Source organism: Callithrix jacchus, chromosome 5 (genome assembly GCF_049354715.1).
Source record: "Callithrix jacchus isolate 240 chromosome 5, calJac240_pri, whole genome shotgun sequence".
In the NCBI taxonomy this organism is placed as follows: Eukaryota; Metazoa; Chordata; class Mammalia; order Primates; family Cebidae; genus Callithrix; species Callithrix jacchus.
The window spans coordinates 43719635-43745671 of record NC_133506.1 but is presented as its reverse complement, the minus strand read 5'-3'; the positions used below and the strand labels follow the sequence as shown (position 1 = coordinate 43745671).

The following is a 26037-nucleotide window of genomic DNA, read 5'->3' as shown; positions in this document are numbered from 1 at the left end:
AAGAAAATGCGTATCATGACAGACAGTTATTGATAATTTGATATATATATATGTGTGTGTATATATATATACATATGTATGTGTGTATCTATATATATACATATATATGTGTGTGTGTATATATACATATATGCGTGTGTGTATATATACATATATATGTGTGTGTGTATATATACATATATATGCATGTGTGTGTATATATACATATATATGCGTGTGTGTATATATACATATATATGCGTGTGTGTATGTATATACATATATGTGTGTGTGTATATATATATACATATGTGTGTGTGTGTGTGTGTGTGTGTATATATATATATATATATATATATATTTTTTTTTTTTTTTTTTTTTGAGATGGAGTCTTGCTTTGTCACCCAGGCTGGAGTGCAGTGGCACAATCTCAGCTCACTGCAAACTCTGCTCCTGGGTTTGAGCAATTCTCCTGCCTCAGCTTCCTGAGTAGCTGGGACTACAGGCATGCGCCACCACGCCCAGCTAATTTTTGTATTTTTTTTTTTTTAGTAGAGACAGGGTTTCACCATATTGGCCAGGCTGGTCTTGAACTCCTGACCTCATGATCCACCCACCTTGGCCTTCCAAAGTGCTGGGATTACAGGCGTGAGCCACTGCACCCAGCCAATAATATTTTAAAGTAGGGTTTCATTTTGTCCTTAAAGTAGTGATTGCTATCTTTTGGCAGCTGAGCCTCCTCTCCAGAGGACATCGTCACTGTCCGGAGACATTTGTGTTTGCCATAACTGGGGTGGGTTTGTTTCTGGCATCTAGTGGGGGCATGGAGCCTGCTAAACATGCCCGCAGTGCACAGGACAGCCCCAGAGAATCACATAGAATTATCTGGCCCAGAATATCGGCAGTGCCTTGGTGAGAAATCCTGTCTCAGGACATGCCCGCAGTGCACAGGACAGCCCCAGAGAACCACATAGAATTATCTGGCCCAGAATATTGGCAGTGCCTTGGTGAGAAATCCTGAGACAGGATTTCTCATCTGCAGAGATACTGACAATAGGTAGTCATATGTGTTCATAGGTGAAGAAGGCAAAAAGAATAAAACAGCTGGCCAGGTGTGGTGGCTCATGCCTGTGATCCCAGCACTTTGGGAGGTGGAGGCTGGCAGATCACCTGAGATCAGGAGTTTGAGACCAGTGTGGTCAAGATGGTGAAACCCTGTCTCTACTGAAAATACAAAAAATTAGCTGGGTGTGGTGGCAGCACCTGTAATCCCAGCTATTCGGGAGGCTGAGGCAGGAGAATCGCTTGAACCCTGGAGGCAGAGTTTGCAGTGAGTGGAGATCAGGCCACTGCACTCCAGCCTGGACCACATAGCGAGACTCCATCTCAAAAAAAAAAAAAAAAAAAAGAGGAAAACAACTGATATTTCTCAAACACTTATTGAGTGCCAGGCATGATGCTAAATGCTGCTCATGTATTAGCTCATCGGATCTCCCAGGGACCCTCCGAGCAGGGATTATTACAGTATTCCCATTTTACAGATCAGGATGCCAAGGTCCAGAGGGTAAGGAACTTGCTGAAGGTTCCAGGGTCAGTCCGTGGCAGAGCTAGGCTTTGAAGTCATGCAAATTTCTAGGGGCTGTACTTGACACCACCACACCATTCGGGTCCGGCATTGCCCCATGTCTGGGCAAAGCTTGGCATTTCCACACCTTTACATGAATTACAAAAAATCCCAGGATCAAGACCTACGGTTTGGGAATTGTGGAATAGCTGAAAAAACTTGCCTTTGGAGTTTAGTAGGCGTGGTTTGAATCCTGGCTTCTGGCCATTCGACTGAGAGAGCGGGGCTTAGCCTCTCTGAGCCTGTCTCCCTTTCTGCCAAATGGGGCCGATCCTGGCCGGTAGCACAAGGCGGCTGCTGGACTTTAAAGGAGACGAGGCTTTAGAGTGAAATGGACCTGAATCAGATCCAGCTTGCCTTGCTGCATGACCTTGGGCCAGCCACCACTTCTCTAAACCTCAGTTTCTTCTGCAAAATGAGAATGTCAGTCCATTCTTTGCCCTGGAGTGGGTCAGAGGGCAGCTATGGGGCTGGAGGTGGAGTCTTTGGGCGTGTGTCTGGGGGTTGCAGTGGTAGGAGGTAGGGGACAGCCTTCAGCGGGCTGCTTGTCCTTGCCTGGCATCCAGTCTCATGCTCTGCTGTCCTTTTAGGCTCCGAGGCCATGGCTGCTGGGTTGTGTCCTGGTCAGTGTGTTCTAAAGGTCAACGGCAGCAGCGTGATGAATGATGCTACCCCTGAGGTCTTGGAGCATTTCCAGGCATTCCGGAGTCGGCGGGAAGAGGCCCTGGTGAGTTGACCAGCAGCCAGGGCCATTAGGGAAGTCCTGCTGGGTGGGGGGTAGGGGGCTGAGGGCCGGGGGCTGTCTTCTATTCTCTGGAGAAAAGCCTGCATGTACCACTAGATGTGAGTAGGGTGGGGCTGCTGACCCAGCAGGGCGCAGCTGGGCCTGAGCTCTGCCTCCTTAAACCAGAGGAGCTGAGCCATGATACCCTGTGGCCTTGGTTTTTACAGCTGTGAAATGGGTGTGACCAGACCCTCTTCTTACCACATAGGCATCTTGGGTGGATAGTCATGTGATGTTAAAAGTGGATACTCCTTTCTGTTGGGGGCCAGGGTCCTGGTGGAGGGTGATATTCCCTCATTGATTCATGTACTGGTTCACTCAGTAAGTGTGTTTTAAGCACCTCTGTGCACCAGGTGCGTTCGTAGACCCTGGGGACACAGGAGAGGCTACATGTCTGCTCCCATGGCTCTGCCTCACGTTTTCACATCCCCTGGCTTCTGTATGGAGCATGGACTGTGAATGGTGAGGACTGACCGTGACTGGTGGTCACCAGTGAGTTTCCAGAGCTCTGGAATCCATGGGCAGTTCACACCTCGGCCCTGTCCCTCCTCCCTACCTGCTGGCACCACGGCTGCCCCCTTACTCTGGCTTCTGGCAGGGCCTGTACCAGTGGATCTACCATACCCACGAGGATGCCCAGGAAGCGCGAGCCACCCAGGAGGCCCCCAGTGAGGACCCCAGTGGTGAGCGGGCCCAGGAGGAAGACCAGACTGAATCAGGTAACGGACAGGGCATGGCGTGAGGGGAGTTTCCAGAGGGACTGAGACTCCAGAGGGGCTGGGTCCTCTCCTGTGTCCCCCCCACCCCAGCTGGTCCACCTCCGTGCCAGCAGGTTTGCTTTATTGTTTTGGAGACAGGGTCTGGCTCTGTCACCCAGGCTGGAGTGCAGTGGTGTGACCATAGCTCACTGCAGCCCCGGGTTCAAGCGATCCTCCTACCTCGACCTCCTGAGTCTATAGGCATGCAGCACCACACCCAGATACATTTTTAATTTTTAGAATACTTTTTAGAGGTGAGGTCTCCCTGTGTTGCCCAGGCTGGTCTCTAACTTCTGGGCTGACGTGATCTTGCTTCAGCCTCCCAAAGTGCTGGCATTACAGGTGCACCCCTGCACATGGCTACAAGTTGGAATCTCTCATATTCCTGGGAGATTGGATACAGGACCTACCTTGGATAACAAAATTCGTGGAAACTATGTTCAAATAATGCAAACACTGAGCTGTAACCAGCCCAGCTGTTTCTGTACCCCACTTCCATTTCCAGATTCTACACATCACTTTTTTTTCCTGTCCATAAATTTCTTCCACAGTGTTATGTCAGTTTCTGATGGACGCTCTAGCAAAGTGCCGTAAACCCAGCAGCTTAAGCAACACATACTGAGTTATTACTTACAGTTCTGGAGTCAGAAGTCGAAGTCGCACTGGGCTGAAGTCAAGGTGTCCACAGCGCTGTGGTCCTCCTTGGGGCTGTCGGGGAGAGTCCATTTCCTTGGCGGCTTCAGCTGCCTGGTCCAAGCCACCATCATTTCTTACCAACACTGTTGCAGTAGCCTGCTCACGGCTCTCCCTGTTCTGCCTTATTCTCCTCCCAGAGGCTATTCCCCTAAATGAGAAGAGATCCTTTCAGTGGCTCTCTCCCTCCTCAAGGCTAAGACCAGGCTTTTTTTTTTTTTTTTTGAGATGGAGTTTCACTGTTGTTACCCAGGCTGGAGTGTAATGGCACGATCTTGGCTCACCGCAACCTCCGCCTTCTGGGTTGGAGCAATTCTCCTGCCTCAGCCTCCTGAGTAGCTGGGACTGCAGGCGCGCACCACCATGCCCAGCTAATTTTTGTATTTTTAATAGAGACGGGGTTTCACCTCGTTGACCAGGATGGTCTCGATCTCTTGACCTCGTGATCCACCCACCTCGGCCTCCCAAAGTGCTGGGATTATAGGCGTGAGCCACCGTGCCCGGCCAAAACCAGGTTTTTACCGTGGCCTTCGATGCCTGTGTGATCTTGTACAGACTGGCTCTCCAGCACCTTCCATCACTTCCCCACTTGCCGTCTCTGCTCTGGCTACTCTGGCTGAATGTACTCCTGCTTTGGGGTCTTTGCTCTTGGTGTGCCCCCTGCCTAGAAGGCTTCCTCCAAAGTCCTCCTCGCCTCGCCTTCCTCCCCTCACTCTGATCTCTGCTGAGATGTCACCTCGTTTGGCTTCCAGCCTTCCCGCTGCTGTCCCTGGGTCCCCGTCTGAGCCTGTGTGAGGACAGCCCCGTGGTCAGCCTGACTGTGGACAACGTGCATCTGGAACACGGCGTGGTGTATGAGTACGTGAGCACAGCGGGCGTCAGGTGCCACGTGCTGGAGAAGATCGTGGAGCCCCGTGGCTGCTTCGGCCTCACTGCCAAGGTCTCCTTGGGCCCTGCCTGGCCCTGCCCTACCCTGAGAGATTAAAGGCAGTTTCTTGTATCAGAGGTTGGGTGGAACACCTGAATCCCATTTCCTCGGCTAAGCCTGGAGCCCTGGATTCTGGTCCTTCTCCTACCACAGGGTAGTGTGGGACAGTGGAGAGTGTCTTGTCCTTTTTACCCCCCCTGCAACACTGGCCAGTGATATACCTGCCCTCATGGGGATATTACCAGTGGAACAGGAGTCACTGCGGGTGAACTGCTCAGGACCCTCCTGGCACATGGGCAGTGCTTAGTAGCCATTGACATTTCTGCAGATCCTGGAGGCCTTTGCTGCTGATGACAGCATCTTCGTGGAGAACTGCGCGCGGCTTATGGCCCTGAGCAGCGCCATGGTGACCATGCCTCACTTTGAGTTCCGCAACATCTGTGACACCAAGCTGGAGAGCATTGGCCAGAGGATTGCCTGCTACCAGGAGGTGCCTGCCCGCTCCCTTCGGGGTCTCTGACAACGGGTCTCAGATATAGCGTCTCAGCTTGGGATATTTGGGTTGTAAATGTCAAGCCCAACCCAACTCAGCTGAAACGAACAGGAGAATGTATGGTGTGTATTACCGAACAGGACAGAGGTGCACTTACACAGCATCATGGCAGTGTGGCCTCTCTGCATCTCCTGGCTTCGTTCTCCTTTGTGTTGGGTTCACTCTCAGGCAGGCCCTTCTCATGTGGTGGGGACACATGGGCCCTTGGTAGTTCTAGCCTCAGCCAGCCCAGGTGAAATTAACTCCAAGGCACTCTTGTTGGCTTGGCTGGGGTCACTTGGCTCACCCAGTTCCAGTCGCCATAGGGTTGGAGAGGCACCCTGACCCTGAACTTCAGGAACCGAGGGTTGGGCAGAGACAGTGCCTCAAGGACAGCTCAGGGGTAGCCAAAATGGAGCCAGGGATGGGTGGGCACCCAGAGGCCTTGGGTTCCTCCAGGCCTTCCCTGAAATCTGGAGTCATGAAATATGGTACAAGGGTTCCCTGTCTCATTTGGAGCTACTGGCATTTTGTCCAACTGTGGGACATCTGTCCTAGGCCAGGATAAAGTGGATACTGGGTGTGGGCCAACATTTCCAGACCCTGCCCTCTGACTCACGACCTCGTGGCCTCCACTTTCTCAGTTTGCAGCCCAGCTGAAGAGCAGAGTCAGCCCGCCCTTCAAACAAGCCACCCTGGAGCCCCACCCGCTGTGTGGCCTGGACTTCTGCCCCACCAATTGCCACATCAACCTCATGGAAGTGTCCTACCCCAAGACCACTCCCTCAGTGGGCAGGTCCTTCAGCATCCGCTTTGGACGCAAACCCTCCCTCATCGGCCTTGACCCGGAGCAAGGTACCTGAGTGTGTCTATTAGAACTTGGGTTCAGATTCTGCACTCCAGATCTTAAACAGAAAACTATCTGAAGGTCAGCCGCCAGGGCTGGAATGGCAGCTCCATGGTCATCAGGGATGACTGGCCGTCTTTGTGGGGCAGCATCTCTAGATATGGCTTTATGCCTTGTGGATGATGATGTCTGCTGGGGTGCTGGCCATCATGTCTGTATTGCAGGCAGGAAAAAGATCACAGTAGTTAAAAGAATGTTAGCACCAGACTGGAACATTCTTCTTGAAGTAACTGAATGCATTAAGAGTATTTAAAAGGGAAAATTTCCTCCTTCACTGGGATCCTTGAAATGGGTTTTATTGTTCTGCCCAAAGGCCCCGTGGATGCTGGGGACTGTTTTCCAGTGAGCTCTCCCTTCCTCCTCTGCAGGCCACCTGAACCCCATGTCCTATACCCAGCACTGCGTCACCACCATGGCTGCCCCCTCCTGGAAGTGCTTGCCTGTTGCAGAGAGTGATCCCCAAGGGAAGGGTCTCCATGACAGCAGCTTCGTTGGCCAGGAAGACCAGGGCCTGAGCTTCCTGCTCAAGCAGGAGGACCGCGAGATCCAGGATGCCTACCTGCAGCTCTTCACCAAACTGGATGTGGCCCTGAAGGAGATGAAGCAGTATGTCACCCAGATCAACAGGTGAGCCCTGGCCCCAGGGGTGTTCGGAGTGAGTGGGGGCAGGCAGGTGTCTCAGTCCTGGCTCTGTGGACACTGTGGGTAGCATCATTCTTTGTAGTGGGGTGGGAGACTGTCCTGGACATTATAGGCTATTTCCAGTATCTTTGTCATCTGCTCACTAGATGCCAGTAGCAGCCCCTCCCCAACTTGTGACAACCAAAAATGTCTTCAGACACTGCTACATGCCCCCTTGCAGGTAAAATCATCCCTGATTGAGAACCACTGCTCTGATGAAATATTACGGATATAGGCAGTGCTCATCAGTGAGGCTAAAACCATCTGCTGAAAGATTCTGGGGGGAACTTTATAATTTTAATATCACAGATAGCGAGACAGCTGGGCAGGCGGTCCTTTAGCTGTAATACAACAGGACACACACACAGCTCCCCCCACGAGGGTCTTGCCAGCAGATATGGCTGTCACCTTATGAAGGCTCCGGCTCCCACTACTCAGCTCTAGGATGAGGGGCCGAGGGTGGTTCAGTGGCGCCTTGGGGAGGCATTTGGCCAAATTTGGAGGGTGGGTGATTCTACGTGACAAATGACCTGGTTTGTTCAACGAATGATTGGGAAGCAGGCGTGGGGAAGAGGGGGAACTGTTAGAGATTAAAGAGACCCTAGAGACGGACCAGCCAGATGCAGCATCTGAACCCAGTTAGAAATCCATTTCTGGTGTGCCCGTGTGAGGTGGCATTTTGAAACAATCAGGGATGTTTGTCCACAGACTGGGAGCTGGATGGTGTTGTTGAGCACTGTGGTCATGTGTGAAGCAATGTCTCTCACCATCGACACCAGTGACATTTGGGGCTGGATTACTCCTTGCTGGGGAGCCATCCTGGGCGTAGGAGGATGTTCAGCAGCATCCGGGGTCTCCACCCGTGAGAGGCTGGTAGCAACATTCCTCTTCGGTTAAGACAACTAGCAATGTCTTTGGACATAGCTAAATGTTTCCCAGGGGGCAAAATTGCCCCAGTTGGGAACCACCTGTTTAAAAGAAAGTCTGTATGTATTGGAGACACCCGTGGAAGTAGGTATAGGGGGGATTACCTGCTATCTTGGACTATTTTTAAATACTCCAGCAGGCTGGGCACGGTGGCTCATGCCTGTAATTTCATCAGTTCGGGAGGCTGAGTTGGAAGGATTGCGTGAGCCCAGGAGTTTGAGACTAGCCTGGGCAATGTAGTAAAACCCTGTCTCTACAAAAAAAAAAAATCCTAGAATTAGGCAGGCGTGGTGGCGTCCACCTGTTGTCCCAGCTCATCAGGGTGCTGCGGCAGGAGGATGACCTGAGGCCGGGAGATCAAGGCTGCAGTGAGCCACGATTGCGCCACTGCGCTTCAGCCTGGGTGACAGAGCGAGATCCTGTCTCAAAACAGAACAACAAAAATGCTCCAGGGAAATACAAAGTGTTGGGGTTGACGGAGGAAACAAGGTAGACCTGAGCGGCTGCTGTTGCAGCGCCCTGCTGGATACTTGGGCTCTTCATATTCTCTCTACTTTTGTGTATGATGGAAGTATTCCATGATAAGGGGGAAAAGGAGTGTAGGCTCTGGAGCTAGGAGGAGGCCTGGGTTCAAGTCCTGGTCCTACTACTTATCAGCTGTGCAAACTTAGGCAAGTCACTTAACCTCTCTGAGCCTTGGTTTCCTCATTTGTCAAATGGGGCTAATCATGCTACTGACTTTGTGGAGATGGGGTAGGAGTACATCTAGCCATGACTTACGAATCACTGCTCACTTAGAAGGCATGAGACACTGTTCTGAGCACTTTATCCAGCTGTCACCCAGGCTACAGTGTGATGATGTGATCATAGCTCACCACAGCCTCAAACTCCTGGGCTCAAGTGATCCTCCTGCCTCAGCCTCCTGAGTAACTAGGACTACAGGCACATGCCACCATGCCTGGCTAATTTTTGTATTTGTTACAGAGATGCAGTCTCACAGCTGGTCTTGAACTCTTGAGCTCAAGAGATCCTCCCACCTCAGCCTCCCAAAGTGCTAGGATTACAGGTGTGAGCCACAGGGCCTAGCCTGTTTACTCACATTTTAACTCGCTTTATTGTCACAGGAGGCTAAGATACAGATACTGATGTGATCCCATTTTACGTATGAGGAAACCGAGTCTCCCAGTGTTTAAATTAGCTTTAGGTCTCTAAGCTAGGAGATGGCAATGTTGGGATTTGAATCTGGGGTTTTGCTAGCTTCAGAACTGTGCTCTGAACCATCACTCACACCTGACGTCGGGAATTGATGATCCGTGGCCCATCGGCCTGTTGTTTTCTTTTCTTTTCTTTTTTTTTGGAGATGGAGTTTCCCTCTTTTGCCCATGCTGGAATTCAGTGGTGTGATCTCAGCTCACCGCAACCTCTGCCTCCTGGGTTCAAGCGATTCTCCTATCTCAGCCTCCCGAGTAGCTGGGATCACAGGCACCCACCTCCACACCCAGCTGAGTTTTATATTTTAGTAGAGAGAGGGTTTCTCCATATTGGCCGGGCTGGTCTCAAACTCCGGACCTCAGGTGATCAGCCTGCCTTGGCCTCCCAAAGTGCTGGGATCACAGGCGTGAGCCACCACACCCAGCCTGCTTTCATTTTGAAACAGGGTGTCATTGGAACACAGCCACGCCCATATGCTTCCACACTGTCCAGGTCTTTCCTGCTGCAGCGCAGGTTGAGTGGTTGTCACTGAGACCCTGAAGCCTATCAAGCTGGAAGGATTTACTCTCAGGGTCTTTAAAGAAAAAGCTTTGTGGCTTGCATTCTGGTATAGCCTTGTGTAGCTTGGCCGTGAAAGAAGCAGCTGCGCGTCTCACAGCCCAGTGGGAGGGCCAGTGCTCATGCCTGTAGCTGCTGGTGGATTTTCAGGGAAGGGACACAAAGGTCTGTGTCTCTGACTTCAAGGTCTTTGCTCTCATAGGCTGCTGTCCACCATCACAGAGCCCACCTCGGGAGGGTCCTGTGACCCCTCCTTGGCTGAGGAGGCCTCCTCCCTGCCCCTGGTCAGTGAAGAGAACGAGATGGACAGGAGTGACCATGGAGGCATCAAGAAGGTGTGCTTCAAGGTGGCCGAGGAGGACCAGGAGGACTCAGGCCATGACACCATGAGTTACCGCGACTCCTACAGGTGGGTTCCGCCGTGGGGGGCTTGGGGTTAGATGAGGATGGCCCCAGACAGGTGAGGCCACAGAGCCATGGCAATGTCAGGATCAGTGGACATTCCCCAGGGTGCAGTGGGCTCAGGGTGCTGTTGCTGATAGTGTGGTTCTGGGGGATTATCTGAGTCCCCAAAGCACATCCCAAAAGCCCACTTAGACTCCCAGCCTCAAAGCTGACATTTTAGGGTTCACGCCACGTGGACCCACCTGTTCTGCCTCGGTGTCACCGCACACATGCTGACACGATGTTGTCAAACACAGGGCAAGATTCTATGGCATGTTCAAAAGCTCAGTATAAGACATACGGTTTCTGAAACAAACGCTATTTCTGTTTAGTCCAAGGAGGAAGAATACATTTGTTTTTTTGCCTCCTAACCTGAGATCTAAATTTTCTACTGGTTAATTATAACAAGATCGGTAAGGTCCTGAGTAGAGGTTAAATAGACTAAAACTCAGTTTCCTGTAATAAGGCCATATCATGGGCAAGTTTAATTCCTTCCTGTAGATAAGCAAGCCCTGCGGTCCCAGTGAAAGGTGACATAACATTTGCCCACTGTGTTTATGTGGAATCTTAGAAGGGTGCTCCAGTTGTTTGTGGGCAAAACTCAGAACTGAAACAGTTTGAGAAGACAGCCTTCCCCGCCCCGTCCTCCCAGCGTTAATGCTCTTCCAGTCGTCAAGGGATTTGCCTGACCCCTGTTCCCAGCTCACCTGGCGCCTGTGGAATGAAGGAGGCGCGCTGGCCGCTGTTGCACTCTGGGTCCTCAGAGCCTCATGTCTGCAGTCTGAGATTTCACTGTCTCTCTGGGATTTCATTCTTACATTTTTGGGTCCTCCAGTTTTTCCTTTAATTTTCAAAAAAGTGAAGAAAAAAATGTCAGGATTGTGGTTCTGAGGTCCCAGGTCCCTGTCCTCAGGAGGTTTCCAGCCAAGCTGGGGGCTGGGGAGACAGAAGACAGAGCTGTGTGGTTGCGTGTGGAAGGGGCAGGCGTCTCAAGGCAAGGCTGTCCCTTGGGGCCACTGGACAGAGTGACACCTGAGTGGAAGTGATTCATCCTCCTCCTCCCGTTTCTGCCTTTCTGTGCTAGAGCCTAGAAACATTTCCAAACCCTCAGGCATGGAAAACCCACCAGGCTGGTCTTCCCTGCCCTTCGCACCCAGGGCTGGTGCTCGGCGCCCTCTCTCGGCTGCATGCCCACCCGAGGGTCCAGGGGTTTTGTCTATACTCTAGAAAGTGGGTTTCGGGTGCTGGGATCAGATGGCCTGAGCTAAGGGTGACTCAGCCCCTTTTCTGGCCCCTCTGCAGCGAGTGTAACAGCAATCGGGACTCGGTCCTGTCCTACACCAGCGTGAGAAGTAACAGCTCCTACCTGGGCAGCGACGAGATGGGGTCTGGTGAGTGGAGCGGCAGCAGCCTGTGCTCAGGGAGAGGCTCCTCCCCGTGAGATTTAGTTTTAGTTAACTTTATTGTACTTTCTTTCCTCTGCATTATATTGTTTTGTATTTTATTACATGGCCCTGTACTTGATTTCCTTCCATCCATTCATTCAGCAATAATTGAGTCTCATATTATGTGCTGGGTGCTGGGAATGCGGCAGTGAATGAAACAAACTTCTCAGCCCTCTTGGAGCTGATGTTCTCCCTGAATGTCATGGACATGGAACAGATAGAAGCATGCATGGTGCAGTTCTGTGTGCTTGTGTACGCTCATGTATGATGAGTGGCTGTGATGAGTGTGCTGACAATAAACAGGTTAACCTCAGGGTTTATGTAAAAATGATAACATGCACAAACCAAAAATCCAAACGACATGGAGCAGTTCAAAGAAGTACATAAGGCTGGGTGTGGTGGCTCATGCCTGTAATCCCAGCGCTTTGGGAGGCCGAGGTGGGTGGATCACTTGAGGTCAGGAGTTCAAGACCAGCCTGGCCAGCGTGGTGAAACTCCATCTCTACTAAAAACACAAAAATTAGCTGGGTGTGGTGGTGCACACCTGTAATCCCAGCTACTCAGGAGGCTGAGGCAGGAGAATTGCTTGAACTTGGGAGGGGGAGGTTGCAGTGAGCCGATATCTCACCACTGCATTCCAGCCTGAGTGACAGAGTGAGACTCCATCTCAAAGAACAAGCAAACAAAAGAAGTACATAAAAATGAATGAGAATCTCATCATCTCCTCCAGAAATGACCCTTGCCAGCATTTTGAGTTCATTGGTGAGAGTCTGTGAATTCACGGATGGACAGGCGGGGATGGCTGGACAGACAGGCATAGACAATACTTTATAAATTAGATCATACTCTATTTACAATATTTACTGAAAGCCTGAAATTGGTTTTTATTTTAGTCTCGTTTACTTCAGACTTTAAAGCAATTCATTTTGCAGGTAGGTTGAGTATTCACACAGTGTGCATAATTCAGAAGGCACCAGAGGGTGCACGGTGACAAGTCTCCCCCCAGCCCTTGGTTTTCAGGCTGTCACCACTGTTCCTGCTGTCACTACAGTCTTGTGTGTCCTTTCAGAGATAATCTGTGCATCACAATTTAATTTTAATTATACTTTAATTGACAGACGAAAAAGGAGCTCTAGCAAAGTGGAAGAAATTGCTGAACTTTAGATGAATGTTTCATCACATAAGATCTTTAACTGCACAAACTGCCCCCAGGAGGCTGTAGGAAGGAGTTGGGAGTGACAGCTGGTGTAGCTGAACCAGCCGGGCGAGGAATCAGGGGTCGCAGCCTCTGGTTCCTTCTCTCTGCTCCTCAGTCCCTCATTTGCAGAATGGAAACAGTAACAGTGCCTTACAGTCTTGTCGTGCATTAGTGCCTGTTGTCTATTTTGCAAATGAAGAAACTGAGACTCAGAGAGGTCAGGTGATTTGCCCTGTGGCTCACAGCCAGGACCTGGTCTTCAGACTCCAGATCCCCTGTAGGTTTGGAGTTCTGTAGCTGTATCCTCCTCTTGGGAAGGTGGTTGAGATGGGGTGAGGTGGGGCAGGAATGGCTAATGGCTGTGGCTTCTACCTCCCGCCAGGAGATGAGCTGCCTTGCGACATGCGGATCCCATCTGACAAGCAGGACAAACTTCATGGCTGCCTGGAGCATCTCTTTAACCAGGTGGGACCTTTGCCCCACTCCTGGTACAACGTTGGGTTCTTCCCGTCACACCTGGGGCGGGCCCGTGACCCGGGGGCTGTGGGTCCTCGGTGTCTACTGCAATGTGTAGGGCCACAGGGCCCAAACCAATGCCAGGCTTCTTGCCCCTCAGGTGGACTCCATCAATGCTCTCCTCAAGGGGCCAGTCATGAGCCGGGCTTTTGAAGAGACCAAACATTTCCCCATGAACCACAGCTTACAAGGTGAGGGGCAGCCAGCACCCACAGAGACAGCCTTTGATGGGGAAGGGTGCTAGACAGGGCGGGATACTTGGGCTCCTGCTCAGCTCTGCCCCTCTACTGCTGAACGGCTGTGGGCTCATCCAGGGACAGCAATTTTAGCCCCAGGCCACACCCAGCCCATGGCCGGTTTGTATAGATTCTGAGCCAAGAATAGTTCTTTTTTTTTGTTTTCTTGCTTTCTTTCTTTTTGTTTTTTGGAAAAAATGTCTCACTCTGTCACTCAGGCTAGAGTGCAGTGGTGTGATCACCGCTCACTGTGGTCCTGACCTCCCAGGCTGAAGTTATCCTCACAACCCAGCCTCCTACAAGAAGCTGGGACTACAGGTGTGTGCCACTTTGCCTGGCTAATTTTTGATTTGTTTTTTTGGAGAGACATGGTTTTGCCATGTAGCCAAGGCCAGTTTTGAACTCCTGGGCTCAAGGGATCTTCCTGCCTTGGCCTCCTGAAGTGCTGGGATTCTAGGCATGAGCCACTGTGCCCGGCCTTCCTTCATGGTTTTTAAACCATACTCATTTTTTGCTTATTAATGATAACACTTTTTAAAAAGTATAATTCTTAAAAAATTTCATTTTGAAAGGACCTTATTAAATTCCTTATATATGAAAAACCAATATAACATGGCAAAAATGTATGATGAGCTATGATGATAAATCAAATTCAAACAACAACCACAAAGTATCGTCACACTGCGGTTAGGCACTGTTGCCTGCCAAGGGCTCCTTGTTCTTCATTTAAGAGAGGGATTTGTGAATTAAAGAAGTGTTAAGGGCTTACCAGCACCCAATTGAGGCTTTCTTCTCAAAATGATTGAGGGAAAAGGAATTGAAATTTCTTATCTTCTCCCACCTACCTTTCCCCCCTTTTCCCACCTTCCTACCCTACTCATCTACCCAGCCTACTATCCATCAATCCACCCATCTACCCTCCCACAATCTATCCATTCATCCATTCATCCATCTACTCATCCATCCATCCATCCATCCATCCATCCATCCATCCATCCATCCACTCATCATTGGAGCCATCAGTCCAGCCACTCATCCACCCAACTACCCACCACTCACCATCTACCCACCTATCTATTCACATACCTATCCATCTCTCCATCCACCCACTCATCCATTCACCCTCTATCCACCAATCCATCCACTCATCCGTTTGTCATCCAGCCACCCATCCATCCACTCACCCATCCATCTATCCACCCATCCACCTAACTACCCACCACTCACCATCTGTCCACCCATCCATCCACATACCCATCCATCCATCCATCCATCCACTCATCAATTTATCATCCATCCATCCATCCATCCACCCAACTACCCACCACTCACCATCTATCCACCCATCTATCCACATATCCATCCACCCAACCATCCATCCACCCACCACCCATCCATCCATCCACCCACCCACCCATCCATCCACCCATCCATCCATCCATCCACTCATCTATTTATCATCCATCTATCCACCCATCCATCCATCCATCACTTGTCTGTCCATCCATCCTATCTTCCTTCCATCCATGTGCCGACTCTTTCATCCCTCTACTCATCCATTAATCCATCCGCTTATCCATTCATGCTTCTGTACATCCAGTAAATAATTTCCCAGAACCAACCTGTGCCAGGCCTTGTACTGGGCACTGGAGACCCTGAGATGAATTGGATACTGCCCTGACCTCAAGGAGCTCCCAGTGAGATTGCCGCCAAGAGAGGGTGGGAAGTGGTGAGGACTTGGGGCTCCCCAGCTCAGCTGTACATCAGGGATGGACCTCAGAAAGCAGAAGCAGCAAACCCACAAATCTATCAGAAACTGGGACCTTGCAGGAGGAGAGAGGCCAAAGGAACAGAGGCCTTTGTCTTCCTGGCCTCTGAATGGTGGGACCAGATGCTAGTCTCAGCACTGTCACTGCCCAGTTGTATGACGTAAGACATGTCACTTTCCCACTCTGTGTGGGCTTCCTCCTCTGTGTAGGGAAAGAGTTAGAATTCATGTGCCAGCTCAATTGGTTGTGGCTAGTTCCTGAGAATCCATCTGTGGCTGCAACATCCGGGCTTTGACAAAAGGAAAGCTGTGATTGATTTGTGAGGTCTGCACTGGATTGGCTGTAGCTGTGGGGAGTCCTGGTCTCAGAGCAGCTGGAAGGAGTGCTGAGATTGATAAGTGATGTCTGCCATGGTGTGGTACCATGAAATAGTAGCACAGTTACCCTCCATGGACCAGATAATGCCCAGGAGTCCTGGCAGCTCCCTTGATCTAGGATTATGAGCTCTGGGATCTGTGATGGGATATAGGCCTTTGTGCCACTGTTCTCCAAAGCTGCCTCTGACCCTTCCCTGGCCCTCATGCCACTTTCCTGCCCCAGAGTTTAAACAGAAAGAAGAGTGTACAATCCGTGGCCGGAGCCTGATCCAGATCAGCATCCAGGAAGACCCCTGGAACCTCCCCAACTCCATCAAGACCCTGGTGGACAACATTCAGAGATACGTGGAAGGTGGGTGGGCAGGGAGGATGCATCGTGGTGGGGAGGGGCTGTGGCCTTTGGTGTGGAACATGAGAGAGTCAGGGATGGATCCAGCTCTGTGAACTCGGTTTCTCCATGCCCAGGAAGAGGACAAGGGAAGTGATGCCTTCTTTCAGCTGAGTGTCCTGTCCTAAACAGGATATGGCTTGAGCCCAGGAATTTGAGACCAGCCTGGGCAACATAGTGAGACGCTGTCTCTACCAAAACAAAAACTAGAAACAAAACAAAGCCCTGATTTTGGAGGCTGAAAAGGCTGAATTTGTTCTTTCTCAGCTTCCCAAACAGTGGATATATGGGTTCCTGTTATTATCAGGGTATGAGGGACACCAGCTGTCAGACCACCGACCAGATTTGGGCCCACAGATAGGTTTTGATGCTGTAGCAGCGAAAACTGACTCTTCTGCCAGCCCGACAGAGGTTCCCACATAAAAACTTGGATTTCTCGCTGCTCCTGATCAACCAGAAGATCTGGTGACTCCAGGCCCACAGTCTCCCATCCCACCTTGCTGGAGGGGAGTGGTGGCTGCTCTCTGTACATGGGGCCAAGGTGCTTTCCAGTTCACCCCAGTCTCCACTGCTCCCTGTGGCCTGGCGTCTGTTCCACGCATCTTACGGTACCTGCCTGGCTCCTGCCAGCATTTGTGTCTGAGACTCCCGGGTTAGAAGGATCTGGACCAGGGAGATGTTTGACCAGGACAGTGGGAGGCCCAAGGACTCTGGGCTCTTCCCCTGGGGAATGGCAGCTGCTTCTGAGTTGCAGTCTCTGCTGCCCTGATCTGTCCCGGTCTCTGAAAGTGTAACTGGTGAAGAGCCTTGACTCTGGGTCCAGACCACCAGGGCTTGAATCCCAGCTCACCCGCTTACTGGCTGTGTGATCATGGGGAGTTCCTTGATGCCTCTGGCCTTAGCTTCTTCCTGTGTCAAATGGGCTCACAGTGCCGCCTCCCTCCCATGTGGTCGGGAAGATTAAATGAGTCAGCATAGGTCATGCGCTCAGTGCCTGGTGCCTGGGGTGGTGAGTCCTGGCAGGTGTGCACCATTGCTGCTGCTGCTCTAGTTCTTACCCTGCCTAGCCTTGAATTCTGCAGTCTTCCCTGGGGAAGAAAGCACCCCAAGAGGCCAAATCCTAAGCCCTTCCACATCTTTCTAAGCCCTTTCTGGGAGACCAGGATATTCAGCTAGAAAGAAATGAGTTTTTTTTTGCAGGACAGGACGTGTGTAGGGCCGTGCCCATGTAGGATGAGAATATATATGTGAGGCTGTGAGGAGTGTGTGTGTCTGCATATACTTGTGTGTTTGTTGTTTATGTGGGCGCATGTGTGCCTGTGTGTGTACATATGTATGAGTCTGCATATGAATGCATGTGTGTGGTGTGCACATGGGTGTCTGCTGTGTGTGCGGGCACCTGTGTACCTGTGTGTGTACATATATATGTGAGTCTGCATGTGACTTTGTGTGTGTCTGTGTGGCATGCACTTGGGTGTCTGTTAATGCATGAGTGTGTATGTGTGTGTATACATATGTGTGTGAGTGTGTACCCATACTTACGTGAACAAGGGGTGGGTCTGGGGCTGTGGCCCAGGTGTTAAGGGGCCTGGTTCTGTGTCCGAGGCTTGCACATGCAGTTGGGGCTCACAGTTGGGGTTCTACTGCCTGAGGTCGGAGGTTCCTGGAGTTCACCCAACAATCAATAGTAGCTTCTTGAGCACAGCCTTAGGTACCCAGGGCTCCGCTGTGAAGGGTCAGAGCACCTTGGAAGGTTCCACTGGGAGGGGCCTGGTTCTGCCCTCACCCCTTCCTGCCTCCCCCCAGCCCGTCCCTCTTTCTCTCTCCCTTCTCCTTCCAGATGGGAAGAACCAGCTGCTCCTGGCCTTGCTGAAGTGCACAGGTGAGGGCTTTGAAGGTATGTGGGGTGCACATACCCCACCTCTTCTGCCACTCAGAGCCAACCATCCATGCCCTCAGGGCCTGGACCTCAGAGGCAACACTTTGGCCTGGAGCCCCTCCAAGAGCTACTTGAACCTTGCTTCTTCCTTGTGTGTCCACAGGACAAGTCTCAGGGTGCTGGAGCCAGGAGCCCTGTCCTGTGCCTCTGACCAGGCCTGGGTGGATGTGGACAGGGCCCCAGGATAGAGGATGATGTGAGGGAGGCCATATATTGGGAGAGCCTTCAGCCTCAGCCTGGGGGCTTCCACCCAGCAGAGAGTGTGGAAGAGAAGAGGGAGGAGGTAGCAGGAGAATCTTGGAGACCTTCACTATCCCTCCCTTCTCTCCAGAAATTCTCAGCCAAGGGGGAGCTACAGCAGGATCTGGGTCAAATTTGGTCAGTAAAAACTCATTGGCCAGAAGCCAGCCATTGGAAATAATTCCTTCCAGAAGATTCAGACCCTGAAAGACCAATTGCTTGAAATTGGCCAGTTCTTCAAACCATGCCAGGGTCAAGGACAGGGGCCAGGGAAGAGGTGGGGGAAGGAAGAAAGCACAGTTCTCCTAAGCAGAGGAAATGGCAACTGCATTTCTGAAACGTGGTTTGGCAGAAGAGCTTGGCACGATTGGCATTCTACTGGCCAAGGCCAAGGAATCTCGTAACGAGAGGAGAAGTGGCTGAGGGTGAGGGTCTTGGGCAGCCCTTAGGAAAATCACAAGGTGTTCGTTTGTTTGATTTTTGAAGCAGGCAGATGAATCACTGAGAGAATAGAGTTTTGGCATGTGGGCTTGCTGTTTGGAGAATTGATGTTTGTGGAATTGGCTTTTGGTGGGTGGCTGGGATGTCCACCAAAAAGTAATTTCTGGCCTAATGTGAGCCCTTCTTAGGGGGTTCCATGAGGGCTTCGGGGTGTGGGCCTCCTAGCGGCATGGGAGCACCCCTCCAGCGAGCCCCCTGCCCTCTGCCCCCAGACACCGAGCTGCAGCTGCGCAGAGACGCGATCTTCTGCCAGGCCCTGGTGGCTGCGGTGTGCACCTTCTCTGAGCAGCTGTTGGCAGCCCTGGGCTACCGCTACAACAACAACGGCGAGTACGAGGAGAGCAGCCGCGACGCCAGCCGCAAGTGGCTGGAGCAGGTGGCAGCCACGGGCGTGCTGCTGCACTGCCAGTCCCTGCTCTCGCCGACCGCAGTGGTGAGTGAGTGGTGGGAGGGCGTCCCCGCTGGCCCACCTGCTGGTGCCCGCCCAGGCCAGGGCGAGGGAGCCCCTGCCCACTCGCTCAGGCTCCCCCAGACCTCCTCATTCCCACAGCAGTGATTTGTTGGGCACCTGTGAGCTGTTTTTTGGGCACTGGGGTCCAGCAGTGAACAAACAGAGTCCCTGTATCCAGGGCTCTTCAGTCCCAGCACACAGAGGTAACAGAATCCATGCCACAGAGCAGCAGCTCGCAGCCCAGGGCAGTGTCCTCCCTAGGGGAAATATGGCAATGTCTGGAGACGGTTTTGGTTGTGACAGCTGGGGGACTGAGGTGGGAGTCGGGTGGAGGAAGCCAGGGATGCTGCTGGACAGCCAGAGCGCCAAGAGTCACCAGTGCCTCTGAGGTCGACTCCTGGAGCTGGCTGGTGGGGCAGCCTGGCCCTGGAGTGACCTCTGCCGGCCACTGCTGTACAAGGCATCTGCCTGGCGGGAGGTTGGCTGTCACTTGATTCCCAGAATGCACAACCTGGGGCCCAGGGAGGAAGCAGGGAACACTCAGTCCTCACCTTCCTCTTCTCACTGGGGAGTCTGGGCCCAGTTCCTTCATTCCCTGAATACCACTATGTGCCAGGCCTTGAGCTGGGTGCTGAGAGCCTGAAGCTGACTTCCTAGTTGGGGGAAGCAGCTTGAGAAGAAGAAAGGACGAAGGAGGGAAGGGAGGTGGAGAGATGGGACACTGCAGGAAGCTCAGCAGGTGAGGCAGCTTTTCTGGATTAGGTGGTCAGAGACAGGCTGTGTGAGGTGGTGACGCTTGAGCTGAGACCTCAGCCAGCCAGGCAGACAGTGTGAGGAAGAGTGTGTGGGGCAGAGGGACCAGCATACGCAAAGGCTCCGAAGAGGGGCCGGTGTGGCCAGAGGGGAGCGGCAGGGGGCTGGGGAGATGCCAGGCCCTGATCTGTAAGGCCTGAGACTTTATTCCGGAAGCAGAGGAGGGGTCAGAATTTTGATATAAAGTGATATAATTTGGATTAGGTTTTCCAAACATGATTTGTAGGAGAGGGTGTATTATTTTGTGGCAGAGAGTTGCAGAAGGGAAACTTGGTGTCATCATGCCGAGAGACGGTGGTCCCTTGAACCCAGGTGGTGGCTGGGAAGCTGAAGGGGAGGTGGGTGGGTCTGGAGGTTATTTTGGTGTCGACCCATCAGACTTGGTGATGGATATGACCAGGGTGAGCGGGAGAGAAACTGAGAGGTCAGAGGTTTGGATCTTGGATGACGAGTGAATGCTGGTGCCGTTTGTTGAGATGGGACTGACTGAGGGAGGTTGTGGAAGGAACTGGGGATTTTATTTGAGTGTGTTAGATTTGAAATGGTTAAGTTAGAAGCCTGGTTTGGTGGTCTAGGCAAGAGAAGCAGTGACTTTACTAGGACCAGTCAGTGAATTAAGGCAGAGATGGGCTCTATGACCCTTGAAAGTGCAGTACAAGCCACAGAGCACACCATGATTTCACATCCACTCTGGAGAGTCACGCTCAGGACCTGGTGCCCAGTGGGCCTGCAGTCTGGAGTGCCGACTAGACTTGAATTCAGCATGCTGATACGGAACCCTGGGGCAGGGTTGGCATCTGAGACTCCTCCGCACTGTCTTCTTCCTGCAGAAGGAGGAACGGACCATGCTGGAGGACATCTGGGTGACCCTGTCAGAGCTCGACAATGTCACCTTCTCCTTTAAGCAACTGGACGAGAACTATGTGGCCAGTGAGTGATTTCTCCCACCCCCACTGTGAGAGTTGGGGTTCTGGGGTGGAAGGGATGGCTCTCTGGAGTCACCCTGTCCCTCTCCTGCCTCTAGGCCAGCTGCCCAAGGTGGGCTCAGTACTCAGTGCTGTCAAGCCTCATGCCCATAATTTCAGTGTGAGAGCTGAACTTTGGGGCACACATGGAAAGAGGGGTTTGTTTCTGTATAAACTCAGCTGTCTTCAACAGCTCTTAAAAGAGAATGATCCTAGTACCCACTTTTTAATAAAATTCTCCCCTAGAGATGTTCTTCTTTGGAGGGAAGACTTGTTAAGACTTGAAGGGCTTAAATAAGTACCGTAATTAAGTCCATCCTCCCTTCCTCCTTTGCTGTTGTCCTCCCCTCTCCTTCCTTCACCCTTTCTCCTCTTTCTCTCTTTTTCTTTCTCTCTTTTTCTCTGCTTCTCTGTTTCTGTTCTTTACCCATCTTTCTACCCACCCATTCATTTATCCATCCATCCATCCATCCATGTATCCATTCATCCATCCATCCATCCATGCATCCATCCATCCATCCATATGTCCATCCATCCTTCCATGTATCCATCCATCCATCCATCCTTCCACGTATCCATCCATCCATCCATGCAACCATCATTCATCCATCTATCCATCCATTCACATGTTCATAATTATGAGCACATAATATGTGTCAGGCTGTGTTGTGGGCCATGTAACACGGTCCTTGTTCTGTCCTTCTGGAGCTCACAGTCTAGTCCAGTGTGTCTCAGCCCTCCTTGCACTCTGGAGTCATCTGGGGAGCTTTGCAACCATCCCCGTGCCCCAGGCCTTAGCGATTCTGATTAGTTTGTGGGGAAGGGTCTGGGCTCTGGGGTCCTAGGACAGTTCTAGGCAGCCTGGATCTGCAACCAGGGCTGGGAACTGCTGGGCTTGCTTCTGAGAGCAGGGGTTCTCCGAGCGTGACCCCTGGACCAGCAGTACTTGGGGGCTTGATAGAAAGGCAGATTCTCTGGCCCGGCCAGGACTACAGCCTCAGAAACTCTGGAGGTGGAGCCCAGAGGCCTGTGTGCTGAAAGCCCTCCAGGGGTGCTGAAGCGCATGGGTTTAATTAGGAACCATGCCCTGGATTCATGTTTCTCAGTTTTTTTTAATTTCATTAAACTTCATTTCATAAAAAGCCCTTTTAGTTAATTTTTCCTAATTGCTGCGCCCGGTGAAATTTTAATACTCTGGTCACATCCTGTGTCTGTTTATCTGGGTGTCTGTGCTTATCCAGTTAAAAGAGGAAAGGTTTTTCGTCCTCCCTCCCATGCACCAGGTTTCATCTCCTTGGGGGCGGTGTCTTTCCTGCTGAAAATGCATGGACTAGAGTCCAGATGGAGGGCAGGTTCTCTATGAGTAGCAATTGGAATTGATTGGCAGCAGCTGTCTCCAGGCTGTGATTGGCTCGGACAGAGCTTTGACAGATGAGTGATGCCTGCCATGGGTGCAGGTGGGGTCTGGGTGCCATATTTTGCCCTCCCTGCCCTCCCTTCTTTCTGGCTATGAATCAGATTCTTGCCCTGTTTGAGGGCAGCTTTTCCCAGGCAGGGGCCCTGGGCTACTGGGTGAGGGTGAAAAGAGCACTGGGGAAGCTCTGACCCCAAATGCTGTGGACCCCCCAGCGAGGCAGAGTTGGCATTAGGTTCCAGAATCAAGCAGCGTAACTAGGAGCTGATGAAGCAGACGAAGGGGAGTCACTGTTCTTCAGAGAGTGAGAGGGAAGGGCTGTGGGAGGCTATCCCTAGAAGGCAGGAGGGCAGGGAGGTCTGAGGCCATCCCTCTAGAATAGGGAGAACAGGGAAGTCCCAGGGTGCCCCTCTGGACTTGGGGGCAGGGAGCTGCCAGCTGTTCTGGAGAGGTGTCCCAGGGCTTCTCCTGACCTCAGCCTCAGCAGTGAGCCACCCTGCCCTGTGACCTTCCACAGACACAAACGTCTTCTACCACATTGAGGGCAGCCGGCAGGTGCTGAGGGTCGTCTTCTACCTTGACAGCTACCACTTCTCCAAGCTGCCCTCCCGCCTGGAGGGTGGGGGCAGCCTGAGGCTGCACACCGTGCTGTTCACAAAAGGTGAGCTTCAGGCCTGGGGAGGGGGGTTCACAGGGGATGGGCCAAGGCCACCAAGCACACCAGCTCCCAACCGCCTGCCCTCTGGCATCTCCCCTCCCAGCACTGGAGAACGTGGAGGGGCTGCCTTCTCCAGGCAGCCAGGCCGCAGACGATCTGCAGCAGGAGATCAACGTGCAGTCCCTGGAGAAGGTCCAGCAGTATTACCGAAAAGTCAGGTATCTGCCCGGGTCCCTGTTGGGGGCAGGAGTCAGGAAACCTCCATGTGGAGTGGGCATTAGCATGAAAGGTGCCAGACGGACCACCAGCTTGGGCAGTGGGCCACAAACCTTTTCTGGAGTGCCTACTGTTTGACGGGACTCTGGCTAGCATGAGATTCTCATGGTAGTGGGCCATGGATCCCACTTTACCGATGAGGCCACTGAGGCCCAGGAAGCATACACACTTGCCCAAGGCTGTTTGGTTTCAAGGTGGATCCTTTGTACTGAGAGGAGCTGGGTTCATTCTACAGATGGTGGGAGCTAGGATGGGGTGCCTTGGGACTCTTGGGCCTGTGAGTGAGGCCTTGGCTGCTCAGAAGAGAAAGGGAGTAGGGGCGAGAGCAGGGGCCGGGTGTCACCAGGAGGAAGGCACAGGTTCCTGGAGGTGCTTCTAAGTTCTGCGGCTTCCACTCCCACCACCCTCCCCCAGCACCCTTCCTGTGTCTGTCTCGCCACCTCTGTCTGTGACAGGCAGGGAGACAGGTGCAGGTCTGGGCTTCGTCATTTGGAAGTGGGAGAAGGAGGCTTCATCCGTTTGCTCAGAGAAAGCGTCCAGCCCAGTTACTGAAACTGGCGTCTGTTTGGACTGATCAGGGCTGTCATCGGTCTGTTCTGTGCCATCCGTGGAATATTCTAAGTCCTGCCTGTGTGGTCATGCATTCATCCCTTCATTCATTCAGCACATGTCGAGGCCTTCTCTGGGCTGGGCGCTGTTCTGGGTGCTTGTTTGGGAATCTGCAGTGAGCAAAACAAAGTCCTATTCTTCATGGAGCAGGGGTTGTCAAATTCGGCCCACCTCGCCTCCCTGTTCTGTAAATAAAGTTTTATTAGCACACAGCTGCATTCACTCTGTGGTTGCTTTTGTGCTGCAATGGCAGAGCTGAGTGGCCGTGATTGAGACTCTCTAGTTCACAAAGCCTAAAATAATTACCGTGGGGCCCTTTACAGAAGTTCGCTGACCCCTGTTCTGGAGGGGGAGACAAACGATGAGCCAGTAAGCCCAGAGCCGTGAGGCACCATGTGGGGAGAAGTGCTCAGAAGAGAGAAAAAGCAGGACCAGGGCCTGGGGAGCAAAGGGCTGGGGCTGCTGTGGATGGGCAGGCAGGGAGGGGTGGCACTGAAGGATGCCCAGGAGAGGCCCCTCTTTCCCCACTAGCTGTTGTAGGAACAGGTGCCTGCGGGTGAGGACAGCCTGCAGGTGCACTCCGGGATTTCTTTCTGAGGGTCGGCTGTGGTGGAGTCTCAGTGGCTGCAGTGGTTGGGACCCCTGGGTAGAGGCAGAAGTATGGCGGGTGTGACGGCCCCTCCCTGCCATCCCCATCTTTCTTTCACAGGGCATTTTACCTGGAGCGGTCTAACCTGCCCACGGATGCCAGCACCACAGCAGTGAAGATAGACCAGGTGTGTCCACCTTTTGTCCCTCTACCGTGGGAAGCTGGGGCAGGGTGGGGGTACCTGGGGGTCAGAACTCAGCAGACAGGCCCAGGGTTGTGCCCCAGCAGGTGCTAACTCAGAAGCCCTTGAGACCCTGCAGTCTCTCCTCCTCCAGGAAGTCTCCCACGATAACTTCCTCCCCGTTCTGCTACTTCCTGGGATGATTTATTTTGGCTGGCATCTGCTCATCTGTGCCACTCCAGTCCCCTTATTAACCACAGTGTTTCTCTGAGGCTGGAGCCTGGACCTCATGACAGACGTAACCTGTATGATGTTCTTCTCATTTGTGTGTTTCAAGTTTGCTGTCAACCTTTAGAAATCGGAAGATTTCCCATAAAAGTGGAGGCTTCCAGCTTTTCTGGAGGAATGGGAAGATCTGGCTGTTGGGGTCCATGTTGCCATCTGTCCCCTTGGCCCGAGCCAGGAGCAGCTCCCTCTCAGGGGCCCCCTTGCCTCTGGCTCTTGACACATGTCTTTTGGCCTCCTGGTTTTCTAGGGTCAGGCAGGCCTCGAATCTGATGATTTTGGGGTGCTGCCTTGGGGCTGTAAGCCGGGGGCTTTGGGAGATGTGGGGAGTACAGCTCTTTGGGAGTTTCCCCTCTGGCTGGCAGAATGTCCCCGCAGCACAGCGCATTAGTGAACCTCCACTTGCACCTCCACATGGAGGTCAGGGAGTACTGGGGCAGAAGGGAAGAAGGCTTTTTCTGGAGAGGGGGCACTTGTGTTTGTCTTGACAGGCTGGGAGAGGGCACTTTCTTTAGGCTTAGCTGGGGACACACTGGGCAGATGAAGAGAATTAGGTTGCAAGGTTATACCTGAAATATACGGTGAACACTGACTGCCAGCCTGTAGGGCAGTGGGGAGCCACAGAGGGTTCTTGAGCAGAGGTTACAGAAGATTGAATCGCATTATCAACTCCAGAGGGGTGAGCTGGGAGGCAGCTACAGTAACAGAGCTAGATTAGAAGGAGACAGTGGGGGAGTGGGGCCGGGTGGGGGCTGGGGGGACCCCCTCCAACTCCCTGGCATGTGTGGTGCCCCTCATAGCTGATCCGCCCCATCAATGCCCTGGACGAGCTCTGCCGCCTCATGAAGTCCTTTGTCCACTCCAAGCCTGGCACCGCTGGGAGCGTGGGTGCCGGCCTCATCCCCATCTCCTCAGAGCTCTGCTACCGCCTGGGGGCATGCCAGATGGTCATGTGTGGCACGGGCATGCAGAGGTGAGCTGCCGCCCCCTGAGTCGGCGCGGGGAGGGGCTGGCCCAGCTTCTGGGCAGGTTGGGGGCCTGTGGCAAGGAGGCAGGAAGGCTGGATTCCAATCCTGTTTCTGCCATTGCCTGTGGAGCCCCAACAAGGCCTTGGCTCTGTCTGCACCTCAGTTTGTCTGTCTGTGAAATGGTATGGCAAC

The 26037-nt window shown here is 52.5% G+C and overlaps 1 protein-coding gene across 7 annotated transcripts in view; it reads left to right on the top strand.

The window, feature by feature from the left end:
- Window positions 1-26037, top strand: part of PREX1 (phosphatidylinositol-3,4,5-trisphosphate dependent Rac exchange factor 1) — a 203575-nt gene that overhangs the window by 172566 nt on the left and 4972 nt on the right. For 3 of the 7 annotated variants that reach the window (XM_035298856.3, XM_078371901.1, XM_078371902.1), the window contains exons 20-37: window positions 2194-2330; window positions 2986-3106; window positions 4591-4778; window positions 5095-5256; window positions 5943-6153; window positions 6574-6832; window positions 9786-9992; window positions 11330-11418; window positions 13053-13135; window positions 13287-13377; window positions 15792-15920; window positions 17797-17853; window positions 18849-19069; window positions 20731-20830; window positions 22797-22940; window positions 23041-23155; window positions 24532-24598; window positions 25678-25850. In XM_035298856.3, the coding sequence (XP_035154747.1) occupies window positions 2194-2330; window positions 2986-3106; window positions 4591-4778; window positions 5095-5256; window positions 5943-6153; window positions 6574-6832; window positions 9786-9992; window positions 11330-11418; window positions 13053-13135; window positions 13287-13377; window positions 15792-15920; window positions 17797-17853; window positions 18849-19069; window positions 20731-20830; window positions 22797-22940; window positions 23041-23155; window positions 24532-24598; window positions 25678-25850 (2554 nt within the window). The remainder of the gene's footprint in view (window positions 1-2193; window positions 2331-2985; window positions 3107-4590; window positions 4779-5094; window positions 5257-5942; window positions 6154-6573; window positions 6833-9785; window positions 9993-11329; window positions 11419-13052; window positions 13136-13286; window positions 13378-15791; window positions 15921-17796; window positions 17854-18848; window positions 19070-20730; window positions 20831-22796; window positions 22941-23040; window positions 23156-24531; window positions 24599-25677; window positions 25851-26037) is intronic. The other 4 variants (XM_035298857.3, XM_078371903.1, XM_078371900.1 and 1 more) reach the window with 3 other exon arrangements.